This window comes from Tursiops truncatus, chromosome 1 (assembly GCF_011762595.2).
Source record: "Tursiops truncatus isolate mTurTru1 chromosome 1, mTurTru1.mat.Y, whole genome shotgun sequence".
Lineage (NCBI taxonomy): Eukaryota > Metazoa > Chordata > Mammalia > Artiodactyla > Delphinidae > Tursiops > Tursiops truncatus.
In genome coordinates this window covers 141,331,207-141,354,802 of record NC_047034.1, presented here as the reverse complement: position 1 = coordinate 141,354,802, position 23,596 = coordinate 141,331,207, and the positions used below count along the sequence as shown (strand labels likewise).

Here is a 23,596-nt window from a genome sequence, read left to right as displayed (position 1 = left end):
TATGATGGTCTGAGAAACAAGGTGAACCAGCTGCTTTTTTCATGGAACACCATTTTTACTTGCAAGAAGTGACAGATAACAATGGTTATTCAGATTTAGGTATTGGGCAACACTTCTTCCTAAATAAAGTATATCTGTCACTTTAAGGAAAACAACTGAAAGTATTTGTTGCAGATGATGAAAATTGAAGCTTTCAAGTAAAAACTGGAACCTTGGAAAGTATTATCTGCCTTGTAAGCTTAACATTATACCAATACTTAAAAGACACTCATGAGATGGATGGTGATATCAATAAAGATGATTTAAGAAACTATTTATAATGAAATGTGTCAACATTTGGAAGACATGCATAACTCAGTGAACCAATTCCAAATGATCAATGCATGTTACAAAATCATATATGGATAAAAAGTTCATTCAATGTGGAAGAAAGACTAATGGAGTTTAACAGAGTATGAAAAGTTCATTGATAACAGTTTCATATTCCATATTGTAACTAACTTTGAACTTCCTTCTCATTGCGGTGTCTTCTCTTGTTGCGGAGCATGGGCCCTAGGCACTTGCGCTTCAGTAGTTGTGGCTCGTGGGTTCTAGAGTGCAGGCTCAGTAGTTGCGGCACACGGGCTTAGATGCTCCGCGGCATGTGGGATCTTCCCAGACCAGGGCTTGAACCTGTGTCCCCTGCATTGGCAGGTGGATTCGTAACAACTGCGCCACCAGGGAAGCCCTTTAAATTCATTTTTAAGTTCAAATTTATAACATTTATTTATCACAGCAACAATGAAGCAATTTTGATTAACACAAATGTTTAAAGTCAGGGATCAAACTTATTTCTGTACTTGGTTTTGGTTGCTTTATTTGAAAAACATAATTCATCCAAGAAAGTAGCTATAATATACACTTTTGAACAACAGTCTCGTAATCTCTGGGTGGTTTAAATAAATGTTTACTCAGAGGTTTGCACAAAAACCACTTAACTTGATAGTTCTTTAAAGCACCAGTGCATTCCAATATGTTAAAATCTGGTTTGTAACAGATATGAATGCATATACCTAATTAACTTGCAGTTTTTAAAAATTCAAAGACACTTAAAAAATAATGAAACTAGATTCTACCAATTCCCTGAAGACTTCTCTGGAAGCTGGTTTCGTGGAAAATAATGTGAAAACTCTGGTCCATAGCATGTCTAAGGTTCCTTCTGCTCTAACAAAGGCAGTAATGTAAGTTTGAGAGAGAAAAAAATCTGTGGCATCACCCTATGCCAATTTTTGTATTGTCAGAACTGGATGAGAAGATATAAGGCAGAGGCATGGTAACAAAGTGATTAACAGCATGAGCTCTGAAATAAGACATGGATTAGAAACTGAGCATTGCTACAGTTATTGTGATCTTGGGCAAACTGCTTGGTCAGAGTCTCATTTTCCTCATTATTAAAGTGAGAAAGAAAATAGCACCTGTCTCATATAACCATTTTAAAGATTAAATGAGAAAAATGCAAAAACAAAGTTTGGATGACCTTGTATATAGCTTTGAAAACAAAAGAAGAAAGAGAAAGAACGTTCAGACCTCTGATATTTCTGAGTCTGTGGAAAGTCTGTATAACTCAGCCCCAGACACCACTAACACAAAGCCCATTCAATTCTAAAGAGTTTTAGTTCTAAGATCCTCATTCAAATCACGATGTCAGTTAGATCACTGGTAAGGAAGCTACAGGCTCTCATTCTGTATGTAAAGATGGTTCAACATAGGAAAATCAACTAATGTAATACATCACATTAACAGAATGAAGGGAAAAAAAAGCCATGTGATCATCTCAATTGATGCAGTAAAAGCAATTGACAAAATTCAAAATCCTTTCATGATAAAACATTGAGCAAACTAGGAAAAGAAGAAAACTACTTCAACATAATAAAGACCATATATGAAAAGCCAACACTGAACATCATACCAATGGTGAGAGATTGAAAGCTTTTTTTCTAAAATTTTTAACAAGACAAGGATGCTCACCTTCACCACTTCTTTTCAACATAGAAATCCTAGCCAGAGCAATTAGGCAAGGGGGAAAAAAAAGGCATCCAAACTGGAAAGGAAGAAGTAAAATTATCTCTGTTTGCAGACGACATGATCTTACATGCAGAAAACCCTAAAGATTCTACAAACAAACAAACAAACAAAAAACATGTTTAGAATAAATGACTTGAACAAGGTAGCAGGATACAAAATCAATGAACAAAAAATCAATAGCATTTCCATACACTGATAATCCGAACAATCTGTAAAGGAAATTAAGAAAACAATGTCATTTACAATAGCATCAAAAAGAATAAAATACTTAGGAATTAGCCAAGGAGGACACGTATACTGACAACTATAAAACATTCTGGGGCTTCCCTGGTGGCGCAGTGGTTGAAAGTCCGCCTGCTGATGCAGGGGACACGGGTTTGTGCCCCGGTCCAGGAAGATCCCACATGCCGGGGAGAGGCTGGGCCCGTGAGCCATGGCCACTGAGCCTGCACGTCCGGAGCCTGTGCTCCGCAATGGGAGGGCCGCAACAGTGAGAGGCCTACATACCGCCAAAAAAAAAAAAAAAAAAAAAAGCATTCTGAAAGAATGTAGATACAGATAAATGGAAAAACGGCCCACATTCATGGACTGGAAGACTTCGTATTGTTAGGACATTAATACTATCCAAAGCAATCCATAGAATTCAATGTAATCACTGTGAAAATCCCTATGACATTTGTTTGCAGAAATAGAAAATTCATCCTCAAATTCATATGGAATCTCAGGGAACCCTGAATAGCAAAAACATTCTTGAAGAAGAATAACAAAGTTACAGGTCTCAAACTTTCTGATTTCAAAACTTATTACAAAGCTATCATAATCAAAACAGTACTAGCCTTAAGACATTTAGGTCAATGGAACAGAACAGAGAGCCCAGAAATAAACCCCTGTATGTACAGTCAAATGATTTTCTACAAATATGTCAAGACCACTCAGTGGGGAAAGGACAAGTGGTGTTGGGAACACTGGATATCCACATGAAAAAGAATGAAGTAAAACTAACTCAAAATGGATCAAAGACCTAAATGTAAGATCTAAAACTAAAAACTCTTAGAAGAAAACTTAAGTGAAAGTTTCACAACATTGGATTTAGCAATACTTTCTTGGATAGGACACTAAAAGCATAGGCAACAAAAGAAAAAGTAGATAAACTGGACTACATCATAATTAAAAAGTTTTGTGAACCAACAGACAGTATCAACAGAATGAAAAGGCAACCTATGATATGGGAGAAAATATTTGCAAATCATATGTCTCCTAAGGGGTTGATACCCAGAGTATATAAAGAACTCCTACAATGCAACAACAAAAAAACAAACAACTGATTTTTAAAAATGTGCCAAGTACCTGAACAGACATTTCTTCAAAGATATACAAGTGGCCAATATGCACACAAAAGGATCAAAATCACTAATCATTAGGGAAATGCAAATCAAATTAATGAGCTGCCACTTCACACCCATTAAAACAGCTATTATCAAAAAACCAGAAAGTAGTTAGTGTTGGCAAGAATGTAAAGAACTTAGAACCCTTGTGCACCACTGATGGGAATGTAAAATAGTAAGGCATGGAAAACAGTACAGTGGCTTCTCAAAAAATCAAAAATAGAATTACCATATGATCTAGCAATTCTTGGTATATACCCAAAAGAACTAAAACCAGGGACTTGAATAGGTATTTGTACACTCATATGAATAGGAGCATTATTCACAATAGTCAAAATGTGGAAGCAACCCAAGTGTCTATTGATGGATGAATAGACAAACAAAACATGGTATATTCATACAACAGAATATTATTCAGTCTTAAAAACGAAGGAAATTCTGGTACATGTTACAACATGGATGAACCTTGAGGAAATTATGCCAAGTGAAATAAGCCCAATACACAAAAAGACAAATACTATATGATTCCACTTACGTGAGGTACCTAGAGTAGTCAAATTCATAAACACAGTAAGCAAATGGTGGTTGCCAGGGCCTGGTGGGAAGGGGAAATGGGGAGTTCTTGTTTAACTGGTACAGAGTTTCAGTTTTAGAAGATGAAAAAAGTTCTGGAGATAGATGAATGTAATGGTTGCACAACAATGTGAAGGTACTTAATACCACTAACTGTATACTTAAAAATGTTTAAAATGGTAAATTTTATGTCATGTATATTTTACCACAATGTTAAAAAAAAACCCCACTTATCAGAAAAAATAAACAACGTGTCCCTCCCCCTACAAAGATTCTCATCCACTGAGCTCCTTTTACATGCTCTGTGAGGACAGTAATTGATTCACCCATTCATTAAGTAATACTATGTACCCAGGTATGGTTTAAAGTTCTTGGGATACATCAGTGAATAAAAAGTTAAGTTCCTGTGGACCTCAGAATCTAGTGGGAGGAGGAGGAGGAGACAGGTAAGAGAAAAACAAAGTAATTTATATAGTACGCTGGAAAGTAATAAGGCAAAATAAAATAAGAAAGAGTAGGGAACAATACGGTGTGAGTGCTGGGCTAGATGAGAAGGTGACATTTTGGCAAAGATTTGTTAGAGGTTATGGAGATCATCATGTGGCTATATGAAGAAAAATCATCCTAGGAATGGGGAACAGCAAAGGGCCTAAGGTTCATGAGCCTGTTTTTTGAGCAACAGTAAGAAGGTCACTGTGGCTGGAGCAGAGCGAGTAAAGGGAATAATGATGAGATATTATTAGAAAGGTTTAGGCCATTGTAAAGTTTTTATTGTACATAATTTGAAGGTAGAACCTGACAGGAAGTCAAGAAGACTTCCTGATACATTAGAGACAGAGTAAGAGGAAAAAAAGAACCAAGGATGATTCTAAGGCTTTAGGTCTTAGCAGTGTTAAAGATGAAATTACCATTAATTAAGATGGGGAAAGGTTCAAGAGAAGCAGGTTTGGGGAGGAAGATTAGGTGTCTGGTGTTAGATATGTTGTGTTAGATATATCTATGAGCTATTTGAGTGGAGATATGGATAGTAGTTGGATATATGAGTCTAGAGTTCAGGGGAAAAATGTGGCTAGAGTTAAAAATCAGCATATAGAGAGTATGTAAAACCATGACACTAGATGAGATCCCCAAGGAGTAGAGACAGAGAAGAAAAGAAGTCCACAGCCTGACACCTAGAGCAACACAACATAAAGAAGTTGGGGAAAAGAGGAAGAATCAGCAAAGGAGACAGAAGGAATGACCAAAGAGGCTGGTGGAACACCAGAGACAACATCTGAATGTGAGTCAATCTGTTACTACTTCTTTAACCTTGTGAACTGGCTTCATCTCTCCATTTCTTGATTTTCCTTGTCTGTACAATAAACATAATACCAGTTTTCTCAGGTAGTTGCTGTGAGAATTAAACGAGACCAAATACAGGAAAATGGTTAGCACATGGAGTGCCAGAACTAAGTAAGTGCTCAATAAATGGTATCTTTTCCTATGATGATAAACAACAACAAACCTTAGCCCCCTTCCAGGCTATTATAGTCCTTTACTCTACCACTTTACAGGAAACAAGCTAGGAACTGGAACTGAAAGATGAGACCAACAAAGGCAATAGAAACCTACAGTGAGATGGCAATCGACCATTTCAGCCTTAACCTATTCCTCTATCTATAAATAAGCTTTATCAAAATGTCTGTTTTTCTTTGAACATGTCCTATATGTCCTACCTCCATTCCTTGCTCATGTTACTCTCTTCGCTTTCTTTACTACTCTCCATATCTACTTATGTAGCCCATTCTTTCAAGGTAAACCACAAAGGCCACCTTCTGCTCTGAAAACATTTATGACTTGCCCTAAATGGAGGCAATCTCCCTTTCCTTTAAATTTTTGCTGCTTTAATGAATTCTCATGGCACTTACCATTCTTTCCTGTGGGCAATCAAGAGTTAATTAAAATGTATTAACCTCTCATTTTATTCTCTTCGGTTATACTTTCTAATCATATAACATCCCTAGCAAGATATTAATTCAGCATTTCAATAATGAGAATCTAAAAGAGCACATGTATTTTAAAAAGATATAATTTAATAACTTTTATTACAATAAGTCTTTTAGAAATCTTATTTGCTGTCACTCTAAATTTTGGTTGAAATCAAAACCCAGCACTACATTAAATCTTATTTTCTACATATCTGCTTTTTTACATTCCTTCTTCTAGCTGCTCCTGTTGGAAGTTAATTTTCAAGCTGAAAACAAATAATTCACACTGTTAAATCTCATCTTGTTACAATTTGCACAAGAAATCCAAACTGTGAAGGCATTTCTACTTATCTTTCTTTACACTCATAATACTCAATTTGTCACAATCAGCAAATTTCTGTACTGAATAACTCACTCTATTTTCATCTGGAAAAATAAGCCATTATTTTTGAAGTATTTACATGTTTGAGTCTATTTCCCCCTAATTCCCTGCTCTCCTACCCAACAGCTGGTCTATTTTATTTCCAAATGAACAGTGAGAAAGAAACAGTTACTTAGTTGAAAAAGCTTTTAAACTCTTTCATATTTAGGTTTGAACCTTGGTTTTACCTGGTTCAAATCTAGTAAACTGTAAATCTTGATCAAGTTACTTAATGTTCTGGTCTTCAGTTTCCTGATTTTTAAAATGGGAATATTATTTAAAAGGTTACTAAAAGGATAAATGGATAGGAGACCTTCAAGATGGCAGAGGAGTAAGACGTGGAGATCACCTTCCTCCCCACGAATACATCAGAAATACATCTAAATGTGGAACAACTCCTACAGAACACCCACTGAACGCTGGTAGAAGACTTCAGACTTCCCAAAAGGCAAGAAACTCCCCACATACCTAGGTAGGGAAAAAGAAAGAAGAAGAAACACAGACAAAAGAATAGGGATGGGACCTGCACCTCTGTCAGGGAGCTGTGAAGGAGGAAAATTTTCCACACACTAGGAAGCCCCTTCAATGGCAGAGATGGGGGGTGGTCGGGGGCGAAGCTTCGGAGCCATGGAGGAGAGCGCAGCAACAGGGGTGCAGAGGGCAAAGCGGAGAGATTCCCGCACAGAGGATCGGTGCCAACCAACACTCACCAGCCTGAGAGGCTTGTCTGCTCACCCACCAGGACGGGTGGGGGCTGGGAGCTGAGGTTCGGGCTTCAGGGGTCAGATCCCAGGGAGAGAACTGGGGTTGGCTGCGTGAACACACCTGAAGGGGGCTAGTGCGCCATAGCTAGCCAGGAGGGAGTCCAGGAAAAAGTCTGGATCTGCCTAAGAGGCAAGAGACCATTGTTGTGGGGTGCCGGAGGAGAGGGGATGCAGAGCACCACCTAAACAAACTCCAGAGACGGGCACTAGCCGCGTCTATCAGCACGGACCCAAGAGACAGGCATGAGATGCTAAGGCTGCTGCTGCCGACACCAAGAAGCCTGTGTGCAAGCACAGGTCACTATCCACACCTACCCTCCCAGGAGCCTGTGCAGCTCACCACTGCAGGGTCCCATGATCCAGGGACAACTTCCCCGGGAGAACACACAGCATGCCTCAGGCTGTTGCAATGTCACTCCCACCTCTGCCGCTGCAGGCTCGCCCTGCATTCCGTACCCCTCCCTCCCTGCCCCACCCCCGGCCTGAGTGAGCCTGAGCCCCCTAATTAGCTGCTACTTTAACCCCGTCCTGTCTGAGCAAAGAATAGACGCCCTCAGGTGACCTACACGCAGAGGCCGGGCCAAATCCAAAGCTGAACCCCGGGAGCTGTGAGAACAAAGAAATGAAAGGGAAATCTCTCCAAGCAGCCTCAGGAGCAGCAAATTAAATCTCCACGATCACCTTGATGTACCCTGCATCTCTGGAATACCTGAACAGACAACGAATAATCCCAAAATTGAGGCAGTGGTCTTTGGGAGCAACTGTAGACTTGGGGTTTGCTTTCTGCATCTAATTTGTTTTTGGTTTTATATTTACCTTACTTTAGTATTTAGAGTTTATTATTGGTAGATTTGTTGATTGATTTGGTTGCTCTCTTCCTTTATTTCTTTTTATATATATAAATATATATATTTTTTCCTTTTTCTCTTTCTGTGAGTGTGTATGTGTATGCTTCTTTGTGTGATTTTGTTTGTATACATTTGCTATTACCATTTGTCCTAGGGTTCTGTCTGATTTGTTTGTTTGTTTGTTTTTTTAGTATAGTTTTTAGCACTGGTTATCATTGGGGGATTTGTTTTTTGGTTTGGTGGCTCTCTTCCTTCTTTTTTTAAATTACTTTTTAATTTTTTTATTACTAATAATTTTTTATTTTAATAACTTTATTTTATTTTTCTTTCTTTGGTTCTTTTTTTCCTCCCTTTTCTTCTGAGCCATGTGGCTAACAGGATCTTGGTGCTCCGGCCGGGCGTCAGACCTGTACCTCCGAGATGGGAGAGCCGAGTTCAGGACATTGGTCCACCAGACTCCTCCTGGCTCCACATAATATAAAACAGCGAAAGCTCTCCCAGAGATCTCCATCTCAACGGTAAGACCCAGCTCCACTCAACAACCAGCAAGCTACAGTGCTGGACACCACATGCCAAACAACTAGCAAGACAGGAACACAACCCCACCCACTAGCAGAGAGGCTGCCTAAAATCATAATAAGGCCACAGACACCCCAAAACACACCACCAGACGTGGACCTGCCCACCAGAAAGACAAGATCCAGCCTCATCCACCAGAACACAGGCACCAGTCCCCTCCACCAGGAAGCCTACATAACCCACTGAACCAACTTTAGCCACTGGGGACAGACACCAAAAACAATGGAAACGACAAACGTGCAGCCTGTGAAAAGGAGACCCCAAACACAGTAAGTTAAGCAAAATGAGAAGACAGAGAAATACACAGCAGATGAAGGAGGAAGGTAAAAACCCACCAGACCAAACAAATGAAGAGCAAATAGGCAGTCTACCTGAAAAAGAATTCAGAGTAATGATAGTAAAGATGATCCAAAATGTTGGACACAGAATGGAGAAAATACAAGAAACATTTAACAAGGACCTAGAAGAACTAAAGGGCAAAGAAACAATGATGAACCACACAATAAATGAAATAAAAAATTCTCTAGAAGGAATCAATAGCAGAATAACTGAGGCAGAAGACTGGATAAGTGACCTGGAAGATAAAATAGTGGAAGTAACTACCACAGAGCAGAATAAAGAAAAAAGAATGAAAAGAATTGAGGACAGTTCAGAGACTTCTGGGACAACATTAACTGCACCAATGTTCGAATTATAGGGGTCACAGAAGAAGAAGAGAAAAAGAAAGGGACTGAGAAAATATTTGAAGAGATTATAGTTGAAAACTTCCCTAATATGGGAAAGGCAATAGTCAATCAAGTCCAGGAAGTGCAGAGAGTCCCACACAGGATTAAATGCAGGAGAAACATGCCAAGTCCCATATTAATCAAACTATCAAAAATTAAATACAAAGAAAAAATATTAAAAGCAGCAAGGGAAAAGCAACAAATAACACACAAGGGAATCCCCATCAGGTTAACAGCTGATCTTTCAGCAGAAACTCTGCAAGCCAGAAGGGAGTGGCAGGACATATTTAAAGTGATGAAAGGGAAAAACCTAAAACCAAGATTACTCTACCCAGCAAGGATCTCATTCAGATTCAACCGAGCAATTAAAACCTTTACAGACAAGCAAAAGCTAAGAGAATTCAGAACCACCAAACCAGCTTTACAACAAATGCTAAAGGAACTTCTCTAGACAGGAAACAAAAGAGAAGGAAAAGACCTACAATAACAAACCCAAACCAATTAAGAAAATGGGAATAGGAACATACATATCCATAACTACCTTACATGTAAATGGATTAAATGCTCCAACCAAAGGAAACAGACTGGCTCAATGGATACAAAAACAAGATCCATATATATGCTGTCTACAAGGGACACAGTACAGACTGAAAATGAGGGGACGGAAAAAGATATCCCATGCAAATGGAAATCACAAGAAAGCTGGAGTAGCAATTCTCATATCAGACAAAATAGACTTTAAATAAAGACCAGTAAAACAGACAAAGAAGGACACTACATAATGACCAAGTAATCAATCCAAGAAGAAGATATAACAATTGTAAATATTTATGCACCCAACATAGGAGCACCACAATACATAAGGCAAATGCTAACAGACATAAAAGGGGAAATTGACAGTAACACAATCATAGCAGGACACTTTAACACCCCACTTTCACCAATGGACAGATCATCCGAAATGAAAATAAATAAGGAAACACAAGTTTTAAGTGATACATTAAACAAGATGGACTTAATTGATATTTATAGGACATTCTATCCAAAAACAACAGAATACACCTTCTCAAGTGCTCATGGAACATTCTCCAGGATAGATCATATCTTGGGTCACAAATCAAGTCTTGGTAAATTTAAGAAAACTGAAGTCGTATCAAGTATCTTTTCTGACCACAACGCTATGAGAGTAGATATCAATTACAGGAAAAATCTGTAAAAAACACAAACACATGGAGGCTAGACAATACACTACTACATAACCAAGAGATCACTGAAGAAATCAAAAAGTACCGACAAACAAATGACAATGAAAACACGACCACCCAAAACCTATGGGATGCAGCAAAAGCAGTTCTACGAGGGAGGTTTATAGCAGTACAATCCTACCTCAAGAAAAAAGAAACATCTCAAATAAACAACCTAACCTTACACCTAAAGCAATTAGCGAAAGAAGAACACAAAACCCCCAAAGTTAGCAGAAGGAAAGAAATCATAAAGATCAGATCAGAAATAAATGAAAAAGAAATGAAGGAAACAATAGCAATGATCAATAAAACTAAAAGCAGGTTCTTTGAGAAGATAAACAAAATTGATAAACCATTAGCCAGACTCATCAAGAAAAAAAGGGAGAAGACTCAAATCAACAGAGTTGGAAATGAAAAAGGAGAAGTAACAACTGACACTGCAGAAATACAAAGGATCATGAGAGATTACTACAAGCAACTCTATGCCAATAAATTGGACAACGTGGAAGAAATGGACAAATTCTTAGAAAAGCACAACCTTCCGAGACTGAACCAGGAAGAAATAGAAAATATAAACAGACCTATCACAAGCACTGAAATTGAAACTGTGATTAAAAATCTTCCAACAGACAAAAGCCCAGGACCAGATGGCTTCACAGGCTAATTCCATCAAACATTTAGAGAAGAGGTAACACCTATCCTTCTCAAACTCTTCCAAAATATGGAAGAGGAACACTCCCAAACTCATCCTACGAGGCCACCATCACTGTGATACCAAAACCAGACAAAGATGTCACAAAGAAGGAAAATTACAGGCCAATGTCACTGATGAACATAGATTCAAAAATTCTCAACAAAATACTAGCAAACAGAATCCAAAAACACATTAAAAGGATCATACACCATGAGGGGTTTATCACAGGAATGCAAGGATTCTTCAGTATATGCAAATCAATCAATGTGATAAACCATATTAGCAAACTGAAGGAGAAATACCATATGATCATCTCATTACATGCAGAAAAAGCTTTTGACAAAAATCAACACCCATTTATGATAAAAACCCTCCAGAAAGTAGGCATAGAGGGAACTTACCTCAACATCATAAAGGCCATATATGACAAACCCACAGACAACACCTTTCTCAATGGTGAAAAACTGAAAGCATTTCCTCTAAGATCAGGAACAAGACAAGGTTGTCCACTCTCACCACTATTATTCAACATAGTTTTGGGAGTTTTAGCCACGGCAATCAGAGAAGGAAAAGAAATAAAAGGAATCCAAATCAGAAATGAAGGTGTAAGGCTGTCACTGTTTGCAGATGACATGATACTATACATAGAGAATCCTAAAGAAGTTACGAGAAAACTACTAGAGCTAATCACTGAATGTGGTAAAGTAGCAGGATACAAAATTAATGCACAGAAATCTCTTGCATTCCTATACACTAATGAAGAAAAATCTGAAAGTGAAATCAAGAAAACACTCCCATTTACCATTGCAACAAAAAGAATAAAATATCTAGGAATAAACCTACCTAAGGAGACAAAATACCTGTATGCAGAAAATTATAAGACACTGATGAAAGAAATTAAAGATGATACAAATAGATGGAGAGATATACCATATCCTTGGATTGGAAGAATCAACATTGTGAAAATGACTCTACTACCGAAAGCAATCTATAGATTCAATGCAATCCCTATCAAACTACCACTGGCATTTTTAACAGAACTAGAAGAAAAAATTTCATAATTTGTATGGAAACACAAAAGACCCCGAATAGCCAAAGCAATTTTAAGAACGAAAAACGGAGCTGGAGGAATCAGGCTCCCTGACTTCAGACTATATTACAAAGCTACAGTAATCAAGACAGTATGGTACTGGCACAAAAACAGAAAGATAGATCAATGGAACAGGACAGAAAGCCCAGAGATAAACCCACGCACATATGGACACCTTATCTTTGATAAAGGAGGCAGGAATGTACAGTGGAGAAAGGACAGCCTCTTCAATAAGTGGTGCTGGGAAAACTGGACAGGTACATGTAGAAGTATGAGATTAGATCACTCCCTAACACCATACACAAAAATAAGCTCAAAATGGATTAAAGACCTAAATGTGAGGCCAGAAACTATCAAACTCTTAGAGGAAAACATAGGCAGAACACTCTATGACATAAATCACAGCAAGATCCTTTTTGACCCACCTCCTAGAGAAATGGAAATAAAAACAAAAATAAACAAATGGGACCTAATGAAACTTCAAAGCTTTTGCACAGCAAAGGAAACCATAAACAAGACCAAAAGACAACCCTCAGAATGGGAGAAAATATTTGCAAATGAAGCAACTGACAAAGGATTAATCTCCAACATTTACAAGCAGCTCATGCAACTCAATAACAAAAAAACAAACAACCCAATCCAAAAATGGGCAGAAGACCTAATAGACATTTCTCCAAAGAAGATATACAGACTGCCAACAAACACATGAAAGAATGCTCAACATCATTAATCATTAGAGAAATGCAAATCAGAACTACAATGAGATATCATCTCACACCAGTCTGAATGGCTATCATCAAAAAATCTAGAAACAATAAATGCTGGAGAGTGTGTGGAGAAAAGGGAACCCTCTTGCACTGCTGGTGGGAATGTGAATTGGTTCAGCCACTATGGAGAACAGTATGGAGGTTCCTTAAAAAACTACAAATAGAACTACCATATGACGCAGCAATCCCACTACTGGGCATATACCCTGAGAAAACCAAAATTCATAAAGAGTCATGTACCAAAATGTTCATTGCAGCTCTATTTACAATAGCCCAGAGATGGAAACAACCTAAGTGCCCATCATCGGATGAATGGATAAAGAAGATGTGGCACATATATACAATGGAATATTACTCAGCCATAAAAAGAAACGAAATTGAGTTATTTGTAGTGAGGTGGGTAGACCTAGAGTCTGTCATACTGAGTGAAGTAAGTCAGAAAGAAAAAGACAAATACCATATGCTAACACATATATATGAAATTTAAGAAAAAAAAACGTTATGAAGAACCTAGGGGTAAGACAGGAATAAAGACACAGACCTACTGGAGAACGGACTTGAGGATATGGGGAGGGGGAAGGGTGCGCTGTGACAGGGCGAGAGATAGGCATGGACATATATACACTAACAAACGTAAGGTAGATAGCTAGTGGGAAGCAGCCGCATAGCACAGGGATATCGGCTCGGTGCTTTGTGACTGCCTGGAGGGGTGGGATAGGGAAGCGGGTAGGGAGGGAGACGCAAGAGGGAAGAGATATGGGAAAATATGATATGTATAACTGATTCACTTTGTTATACAGCAGAAACTAACACACCATTGTAAAGCAATTATACCCCAATAAAGACGTTTAAAAAAAAAAGAAATTAAAGATGATACAAACAGATGGAGAGAGAATACCATGTTCTTGGATTGGAAAAATCAACATTGTGAAAATAACTGTACTGTCCAAAGCAATCTACAGATGCGGTGCAATCCCTATCAAACTACCGATGGCATTTTTCACAGAACTAGAACAAAAAATTTCACAATTTGTATGGAAACACAAAAGACCCCAAATAGTGAAAGCAATCTTGAGAAAGAAAAATGGAGCTGGAGGAATCAGACTCCCGGACTTCAGACTATACTATAAAGCTACAGTAATCAAGACAGTAGGGTACTGCCACAAAAAGAGAAATATAGATTAATGGAACAGGATAGAAAGCCCAGAGATAAACCTATGCACATATGGTCACCTTATTTTTGATAAAGGAGGCAAGAATATACAATGGAGAAAAGACAGCCTCTTTGATAAGTGGTGCTGGGAAAACTGGACAGCTACATGTAAAAGAATGAAATTAGAACATTCCCTAACACCACACGCAAAAATAAACTCAAAATACATCAACAACCTAAATGTAAGTCCAGACACTATAAAATTCTTAGAGGAAAACATAGAACACTCTGTGACATAAATCACAGCAAGATCGTTTTTGACCCACCTCCTAGAGCAATGGAAATAAAAACAAATATAAACAAATGGGACCTAATGAAACTTCAAAGCTTTTGCACAGCAAAGGAAACCATAAACAAGATGAAAAAACAACCTTCAGAATGGGAGAAAATGTTTGCAAACGAATCAATGGACAAAGGATTAATCTTCAAAGTATACAAGGAGCTCATGCAGCTCAATATCAAAAGAACAACCAACTCAATCCAAAAATGGGCAGAAGATCTAAATAGACATTTCTCCAAAGAAGATATACAGGTCACCAGCAAACACATGAAAGGATGCTTAACATCAGTAATCATTAGAAAAATGCAAATCAAAATTGCAATGAGGTATCACCTCACACCAGTCAGAATGGCCATCATCAAAAAATCTACAAACAATAAATGCTGGAGAGGGTGTGGAGAAAAGGGCACCGTCCTGCACTGTTGGTGGGAATGTAAATTGATACAGCCACTATGGAGAACAGTACGGAGGTTCCTTAAAAAAATAAAAATAGAACCACCATACAACCCAGCAATCCCACTACTGGGCATATACCCTGAGACAACCATAATTCAAAAAGAGTCATGTACCACAATGTTCACTGCAGCTCTGTTTACAATAGCCAGGACATGGAAGCAACCTAAGTGTCCATTGATAGATGAATGGATAAAGAAGGTGTGGCACATATATACAATGGAATATTATTCAGCCATGGAAAGCAATGAAATTGAGTTATTTGTAGTGAGGTGGAGGGACCTAGAGTCTGTCATACAGAGTGAAGTAAGTCAGAAAGAGAAAGACAAATACCGTATGCTAACACATATATATGGAATCTAGAAAAAAAAAAAAAAGGTCCTGAAAAACCTAGGGGGAGGACAGGAGTAAACATACAGACATAGAGAATGGACTTCAGGATACGGGGAGGGGGAAGAGTAAGCTGGGACAAAGTGAGAGAAGTAGAACTGACATATATACACTACCAAATGTAAAACAGATAGCTAGTGGAAAGCAGTCACATAGCACAGGGAGATCAGCTCGGCGCTTTGTGGCCACCTAGAGGGGTGGGATAGGGTGGGCGGGAGGGAGATCCACGAGGGAGAAGATATGGGGATATATGTATATGTATAGCTGCTTCACTTTGTTATACAGCAGAAACTAACACACTATTGTAAAGCAATTACACTCCAATAAAGATGTTAATAAATAAATATACAAGTAAAAAAAAAGAAAAAAGAAGGATAAATGGAAAATTAGATTCCATAAATAAAGCATGAAAACTGCGTACCAGAATAACATTTAGTTCTTCTCTGTCTTATTAACAGGACCTATGCACTATAGTAAAGCTAATAGCAGTACCTATGGGAAGCCACTAATTTTTAAATTTAGGTCAAGATCCATAAGAATGAATGCTGAGTTTGAAACTGCCAAGCAACGCTGCCTTTTATAAAGCAAAAAGGGTTTTTATTGGTTTTACTGACATTGGCTAGAGTACATATTAAGCTGTTTAATAAGAACAATAAATGAGATAAAAAATGATAAGTAGAAAGTGATACAAAAACACCATTCTTATTATTGGTAGAATGCAACAGGATATAGCTATGCGATCATTTTTACGCCATAAATAAGTAAACAGGATGAATATATTTGGACACGAAAAGGAAGATGCTTAAAGAGAGGGTGGTGTTTACTGTTGAAAGACACTGATAAATCATCTCCTTACCCAAATCGCTGGCTGCAACCACAGCCGTCCCACCAGGAGCAAAAGGATCATTGTGCTCTAATGTTTCCACCTAAACAAATTACACAAGTCATGACTCAGAGAGGCAACATTTTAGAGCTGAAACCACACTGCCACACCAAAGAAAATATTCTTTACAAACTCTAAATCAATTAGGAGGAAATGTTTACCCCTACTGATTTGCAAACTTATTAAACTGAAATGATACATATCATTTTCTAATCTTTTACTGTGAAACATAACATACATTCAGAAAAATATATGGAACATTATGTACAGTTTAATAAATAAGTATCAAGTGAACACCTATGCAATCACCTCCCAGGAAACTGCTAACATCTCAAAAGTCTTCATGTGTCCCACTCCAATCACAATCCCATCCCTAATAATACAGAGACTTCTCATAGGCCCTTTACTCACCTTCCTCTAATGTTAATGTGTGAGAGAGAAAGAGAGGGGGAGGCAGAGAGAGAGAACTTGAGCGAGGAAGAGTGCTTTCTGCTAAAAAAATTCAGCAGCTTTCAATAATAAGCCATGTAAAAATCTGGATCAAATGGCAAGGGTGAGAGGCTACAAAGAGTGAGGACTTCACCAGAAGCCAGTGATTCTAAGTATTGAACTGTCTTCCTACTTTACTTTGTTTTTAAATCATAGTCAAACAAAATATATATTTAAGAAGATAACCGAACTAACTTTCTGGCATCAGGCTCTTTTTAAGAGGCCAGCCAAAAGCCTTGGCATACAGTTAGATAAAAGGGGCATGAAAAGAGTTTTGGAATATTTATCTCCTACTCTGACTCATGACTAGCAATGTCATCTGTATTACAGGATCTATTTCTAATCATCAAGAAATTGGGTATTAACAATTGAATGTCAAAGGATATTGGAGAGCTCAAGTGAAACATGTATTTGAAAAGACAGAAGTAATGCTAACTGGGACTTAGAGTATATTCTCGTTTTATAAAACAGGACCCATTAAAACAAAACTACTAGCAGAAAGAAGTAAATACTAGTGATGTTTTCAAAACTGAAAATGATAGTACTTATTTTATCTGATGCTTATCTTAACTTACATTTTTATTAAATGAACATACTACCTTATACTCTGATTATCTGCTGAATGAATAAATAGCATTCAAGGGGTAAAAATATCAAGTTGGTCTGTATAGCAAGTAACTCTCCATGGTTCCTAATATAATAGTTAAAATGCCAGTGTGAGAGACAGTCACAGACATGATAACTAAAGTCACCAACTATTACTGCTTCTTCTCTAAACTGAGAGAAGGAAAAACTAACAGCCCTGATTTTTAACAATAGCTTGCAGATTTTATGTACCGTCACAGAGAGAAATAGAAAAAGTATGCCTACCTGTGCGTCAGGTTTTATTTCTATTCCTTTATCATACACTGTGCAACCAACCTAAAAGGCCGCTGGGACAGCAAGGGGAACAGGATGGACTGTGCAGCCCATGAGGGAATAAGTGGCCACAAAACTCTTTATGTTATGTTCAGTTTGATAATTAGGCAATTTAGTACACAAAAGTAATTTTCATAACTAAAATACAGACGGTATAATCTTATAGAATTAATGTTCCAAAAATCCTCCTACAAATTCACCTAATTTATCACTGAAATTCTCTCTTCTGCATCAGCCATCAACTCCCTCATTTCACAGTATGACTTAGCACGTACACAGTAGCTACCATACACTAGCTAGAATAGTAGGAAATGGCACTTGTTTTTTTGGTTTGGTTTTTAAAATTATGTCCTTCTGAGAACAGAGACCATCCTTGAAGGAATAGGAAAGATTTGTGGGGAGAGATTCATGTCTGGAGGCATTAATAGAGGCCCATTTGAAAAGAAGGAAGATGACAAAAAACAGGGGTTTGTAGCTAGGAAGAAATGAGTTTAAATTTTAGACTATAGTGGTGAAGACCTTAGATTTTGGTCAGATAGACCACGGTCTGAATTTAGTTGTATCACTTACTAACTTACACTTAACCTCTCATTTATTGATCTTTATCTTTAAAATGAGGATGAAACATGAGCCTCATAAGATTACTGTGATGCTTAAATGAGGTAACACATGAAAAGAATTTAGCACCATGCCTGGAGCATAGAAGAGATTAGATAAAAGTAACTATTGTTATATTGCCAATTTGGTGTTTAGTTTAGTTTTGAATGGAGAAATTAAGAGCTGTCAGCAAGGGCATTTTTGCTTTCAAAACCTGGGGAGAAAAGGGAAAAAGTAAGTAGAATGAATGGTAGAAAAGTTTCACCAGGGAAGAGGAACAAAAGAAACTTGTTTATTTTTATTTGTTTTTGTTTGTTTTTGCGGTATGCGGGCCTCTCACTGTTGTGGCCTCTCCCATTGTGGAGCACAGGCTCTGGACGCGCAGGCTCAGCGGCCATGGCTCACGGGCCCAGCCGCTCTGCGGCATGTGGGATCTTCCCGGACCGGGCACGAACCCGTGTCCCCTGCATCGGCAGGCAGACTCTCAACCACTGCGCCACCAGGGAAGCCCAAAACTTGTTTATTTTTAAATGAGGAAGAGCTGCTTTGGCTTTCTTGCTCTTTAAACAATAAGAGTGGATAATGAGAGGCTAAAATAAGGTGAGAGGAAAAGAATTCAGGTTGCAGCCAATTTGAGAAAAATTTGGCAAATGGGCCCACACTGCAAACTAAGTGTTGTAGGAAAACAGAGTATCCAGTAGCCTGTGGAAACCACAAATATTTAGTTACAGAGGCATTTGCTTAGTTTTACATCAGTGGAAAAAACCAGCTGCTGGCCAAGTAGCTGAATATAGTACTGAATACTGTATTAGAATACAGTAAGGAAGTAATTCAAGAACACCAAAGTCTATTATCTTTAAAAGAATCAATTACTCTTTTAAGGAAGTTTTCTTAATCTAGGAGTATTAAAAGACAAAATTTTTGCTTCACATGCCTGTCAATCAACTGTTCCTTTCTAGGTCTGGTTTACTTATAGATGTGAAATATCCTGCCTCAAAAAATAAGCCTTCAAATAAAAAATTTAAAACAAACCAAACACGAAAAAAAGCAATTAAAAAGCCCTCCAAAACCATTCATAATTATTGAAATTGGGTGACAGATACATGGAAGTTAAAATATTTCATTATGTTACTCTATTTTGCATGTGTTTAAATATCCATAACATAAAGGTTTTGTTTTCAAAGCCTCCAGATGATAAAGCACTTAGTTGTCTGAACTTAGTTAATTTTTCTGAGTCCCGGTGTCCTTATTATTAAAATAGGGACACCAACACCTACTTTGCAAGATTGATGTGAAGATTAGAAATTATGACTGTGAAGCACACAGAAGTACCGGGATCATAGTTCATGGTTATTAAATAGTAATTGTTGTTCTATGTATATGTTATCAAGAGAGTCTGACATTTAGTGGGAATTTATACTTCTTTACAAGAATAACACTCCAGATATGTCTATAAAATAACAGAAATGATTTTATTTTTTTAAAAAAATCAACGCTGTTCCTTTTAAATTGATTTCATTATTTCAATAATGCATACCAAACATTTTTTAAAAGCTTTACTGAACACTGGCTTATGGATTTTTAATCATTTATTTTTAATATCCCCAATGGGATAAAATTTGGTCCTTTGAAGGGTGGACTTGATATTTGGATGACATGAGTTATTCTAGTCAATTCCAATGGGTGATCAAGGTGTGAAATACCAGTCTGAACCAAAAACTAGATGGGTTCGATGAGGCTGAAATTTTTATATGGTCCATCAGAAGTAATCTACAAGAGGATTCTTTCATCACTGTGTATTTCAAGAAACTCCTTTGCAGACAGAATCCAAAAGATCCACTGTATACCCATTCTCTTAAAGACAAAATATACTTGGCCAATTAGTTCTTCACTTGTAACGTATATGCCTGATGTGGAAGGAATAGGATTTACCAGGAAGGTGTCTGATTCTCATTCCCAGGAGTTAGTGCCAGTTTGGCAAATAATTTTCTTGTCTAGAGTACTGAATTATTTATATCCTTCGGATTTGAAAGATGACTCAAATAGTGTATGACTTTATAGGTAAATTGTTTTTATCATTTTTTTTCTACATTCGTCTCTTTCCCTACTTCTTCTCTGACCATTAAACCGAAGTTAACATATATTTATTGACCACTTAACCACAGTACAGGCAAGGCATGTGTGCTAAATGTTTTATAAGATATAGTTCCTACCCTCAAGGAATTTACTATCTAGCAATGATTAATAGTCTTGTTATTTCACTAGTTTTCTGCTCAATAAACTGCTCTTAAAAAAGAAAAAGAGAAACTCTTTCAGAACATCTGTTATCCATTCAACATTTTTTAACCCTCCTACTTACCAACGTATTACTGCTATTGCTGGCTGCACTGAAAGGGTCAGTACTTGAAGTGGCAAAAGGATCAGTAGAAGATTGCTTGAAGAAACAGTCAGATGCAAATGGATCTGAACCTTTGAAAGGATCACCTCCAAATGGATCTAAGAAAATACAACACAAATATGAGAGATTACAAAATTATTACTCTAAATTTCCTGTCACCAAAGGCAGGATAACTGACTTAATTAAAAGGCATTTTGAACTCCTGTAGAATCTAAGTTAGGTACTTTATATTTTGACTACTTATTTGGTCAGAAAAAAGTACAAGCAGTTGCATCTAGTTAAATAGCTTTAATTAACATTCTTTCCTACATGTTCATCATTCATTCAAAGCAAATCAGTAATTCCAACACTTACTACACAAATGTCGCCTATATGCTAGGATTAAATAATTCCTCTAAACTGGTGATTTTAATTTTGGGGGTGGGGACAGAATCACAGTTTCCTTTGTGGTTTTGATAAAAGACAGAGTCTTTCACCTAATAAACTTATTTTTTAATTAGCATATAATATCAAGTGATCCCATTTTGAGACCCTTATTCTATGCTATCATAACTAAAGAAACAACAAAAACTTCTAAATGTATTTCTCCCTCTGAGCTCAAGGGTAGCAGCCAATAGTTTGGAACAGGTTTGGGAAGCATAACTAAATGGTACACAAGATTTGCTTTATTCTAATGCAAAAATCCCAGAGAAAGAATATCTTAAAAAGCTTAACACTCAGTAATTCTTTAAGATCTTTACTCTTCCCCCATTCATTCAAATAGGCTTTAATCTTAGGAAAACAAAAGTTCTAAACCCTGTAGGAATGTAGATCATTTTGTTTATTTAATCCTTGGCAAATACGGAGAAATCAGTGTAAATACTATTAAAAGCATCAAAGTACAAGCACTAATATCTTTTTTTATAAAGTACAGCTAACAGTTTATTAAGCAAATTCACAAGTATCTACCACTTTTTCTCTGAAAATGCCAGGCACATACAACATCTTAGTGAGGGCTTGGGTCAATTTTAAAACTGAATAAAAAGGAAGTCCACTTCCTATAACTACCCAACTGTGAGATCTCATTCCTAAATATACATAAGCTTATAATTAAGTAGAATCAAATTAAAGCTAAGAAGGACCTCAATAATATACTAACCCATTTTCCCAAAAGGATCATCCTTGAAAGGATCATCTGTGATAAAATAAATAAGCAGAAATCAAAATCACAATATTCACTGTTGTGGCACCATTACTTAAAGGGTAACTTTAAAACAAAAGCAAAGTTTCTTAAAGCAAAGTTTGTTTCATTAACTCTACCTCAAAGTAGATAAAACAATGAATGCCATCCACCTTTAGGAAATATTTTTTAAAAGTAATAAGTAAGGGCAGAACATCAACACCTCATAAAAGAGACAAATCTGAATTGAGTCAACTATACTTACCTCTTGACCACAAGGTCAGGTTACAGATGGAGGGGAAAAGACAGGCATGACAGCAAGAATTTTACTAACAAAATCTCTACTTTTCAATGGATTACTGGATAGGTATTACCATCAACACTTTAGAAACAAAGGCACTAAGTTTCACTGAGGTAAAAAAAAAAAAAAAAAAGTGCTTATAGAATTGAAGAGTCTAGAAATAAATCCTTACACATTTATTGTCATTTGATTTTTGACAAGAGTTCCAAGACAACTCAATGGGGTTAAAGAATTGTCTTTTCAACAAATGGTGCTGGGACACTGAATATCCACATGCAAAAGAATATAGTTGGACCCCTATCTCAAACCATATACAAAATTAACTCAAAATGGATCAAATACCTAAATATAACAGCTAAAATTAATAAAGCTCTTAGCAGAAAAAGTAAATCTTCATGACTTTGGACCTTAGATATGAAATCAAAAGCACGAGTGAAAAAAATTTTTTAAATAGGTAAGTTAGACTTCATCAAAATTAAGACAACACTGAACACAAGAAAATAGTTGCAAAGCATATGCTTGATAAGGGATTTATATTCAGAATATGTAAAGAACTCTTACAAATCAACAATAAAAAGACAAACAACCCAATTTAAAAAAGGGCAAATGATCTGAATAAATGTTTCTCCAAAGAAGATATATGGATGGTCAATAACCACAAAGAAAGATGTTCAACAATGTTACTCATTAAGGAAATAAAAATCAAACCCAAATAAGATACCATTTCACACTCACTACAATGGCTATAATCAAAAGGATAGACAGTGACAAGTGTTGACAAAGATATGGAGAAACTGCAACCCACATACAATACTGGTGGGAATATATAATGGTACAGACACTTTGGAAAACAGTTTGGCAGTTCCTCAAATGATTAAATAGAGTACTATGATCTGATATATACCCCGGAGAAATGTAAACATATATCCACACAAAAACTTGTATATAAATGTTCAAGATAGCATTATTCAAAAGAGTCAAAAAAGTGGAAACAACCCAAATGTCCATCAACCAATGAATAAGTAAAACGTGGTATATCCATCCAATGTAATAATATTCATCGATAAAAAGAAATGAGATATTTAACCATACTACAACATGAGTAACCCTTGAAAATATTAGGCTAAATGAAAGAAGCCAGACATAAACATGTATTGTGTAATTCCATAAATATGCACATCTACAGAGACAGAAAGTAGATTAGTGGTTGCCTAGAGCTGGGGATAGGGGAATGGGAAGTGACTTATAATGGGTATGGAGTTGCTCTATGGGGTGATAAAAAATGTTCCAAAATTAGATTTTAGTGAGGATTATACAACTCTGTGAATGTACTCAAACAATTTAATTGTATACTTTAAATGCTCAATTTACATATCTTTTATCACTTTATCAAT

At 36.9% G+C, this 23,596-nt stretch overlaps 1 protein-coding gene across 5 annotated transcripts in view; it reads right to left on the bottom strand.

Moving 5' to 3' along the window:
• EPS15 (epidermal growth factor receptor pathway substrate 15) overlaps positions 1-23,596 on the bottom strand; it is a 160,747-nt gene that overhangs the window by 20,491 nt on the left and 116,660 nt on the right. For 2 of the 5 annotated variants that reach the window (XM_073789888.1, XM_019937831.3), the window contains exons 19-22: positions 21,881-21,916; positions 20,704-20,840; positions 16,314-16,383; positions 3,985-4,044 (exon numbers count right to left, since the gene is read on the bottom strand). In XM_073789888.1, coding sequence (XP_073645989.1) covers positions 3,985-4,044; positions 16,314-16,383; positions 20,704-20,840; positions 21,881-21,916 — 303 coding nt within the window. Of the gene's footprint in view, positions 1-2,007; positions 2,153-3,984; positions 4,045-16,313; positions 16,384-20,703; positions 20,841-21,880; positions 21,917-23,596 lie in introns of all 5 variants that reach the window. The other 3 variants (XM_073789890.1, XM_019937832.3, XM_073789889.1) reach the window with 2 other exon arrangements.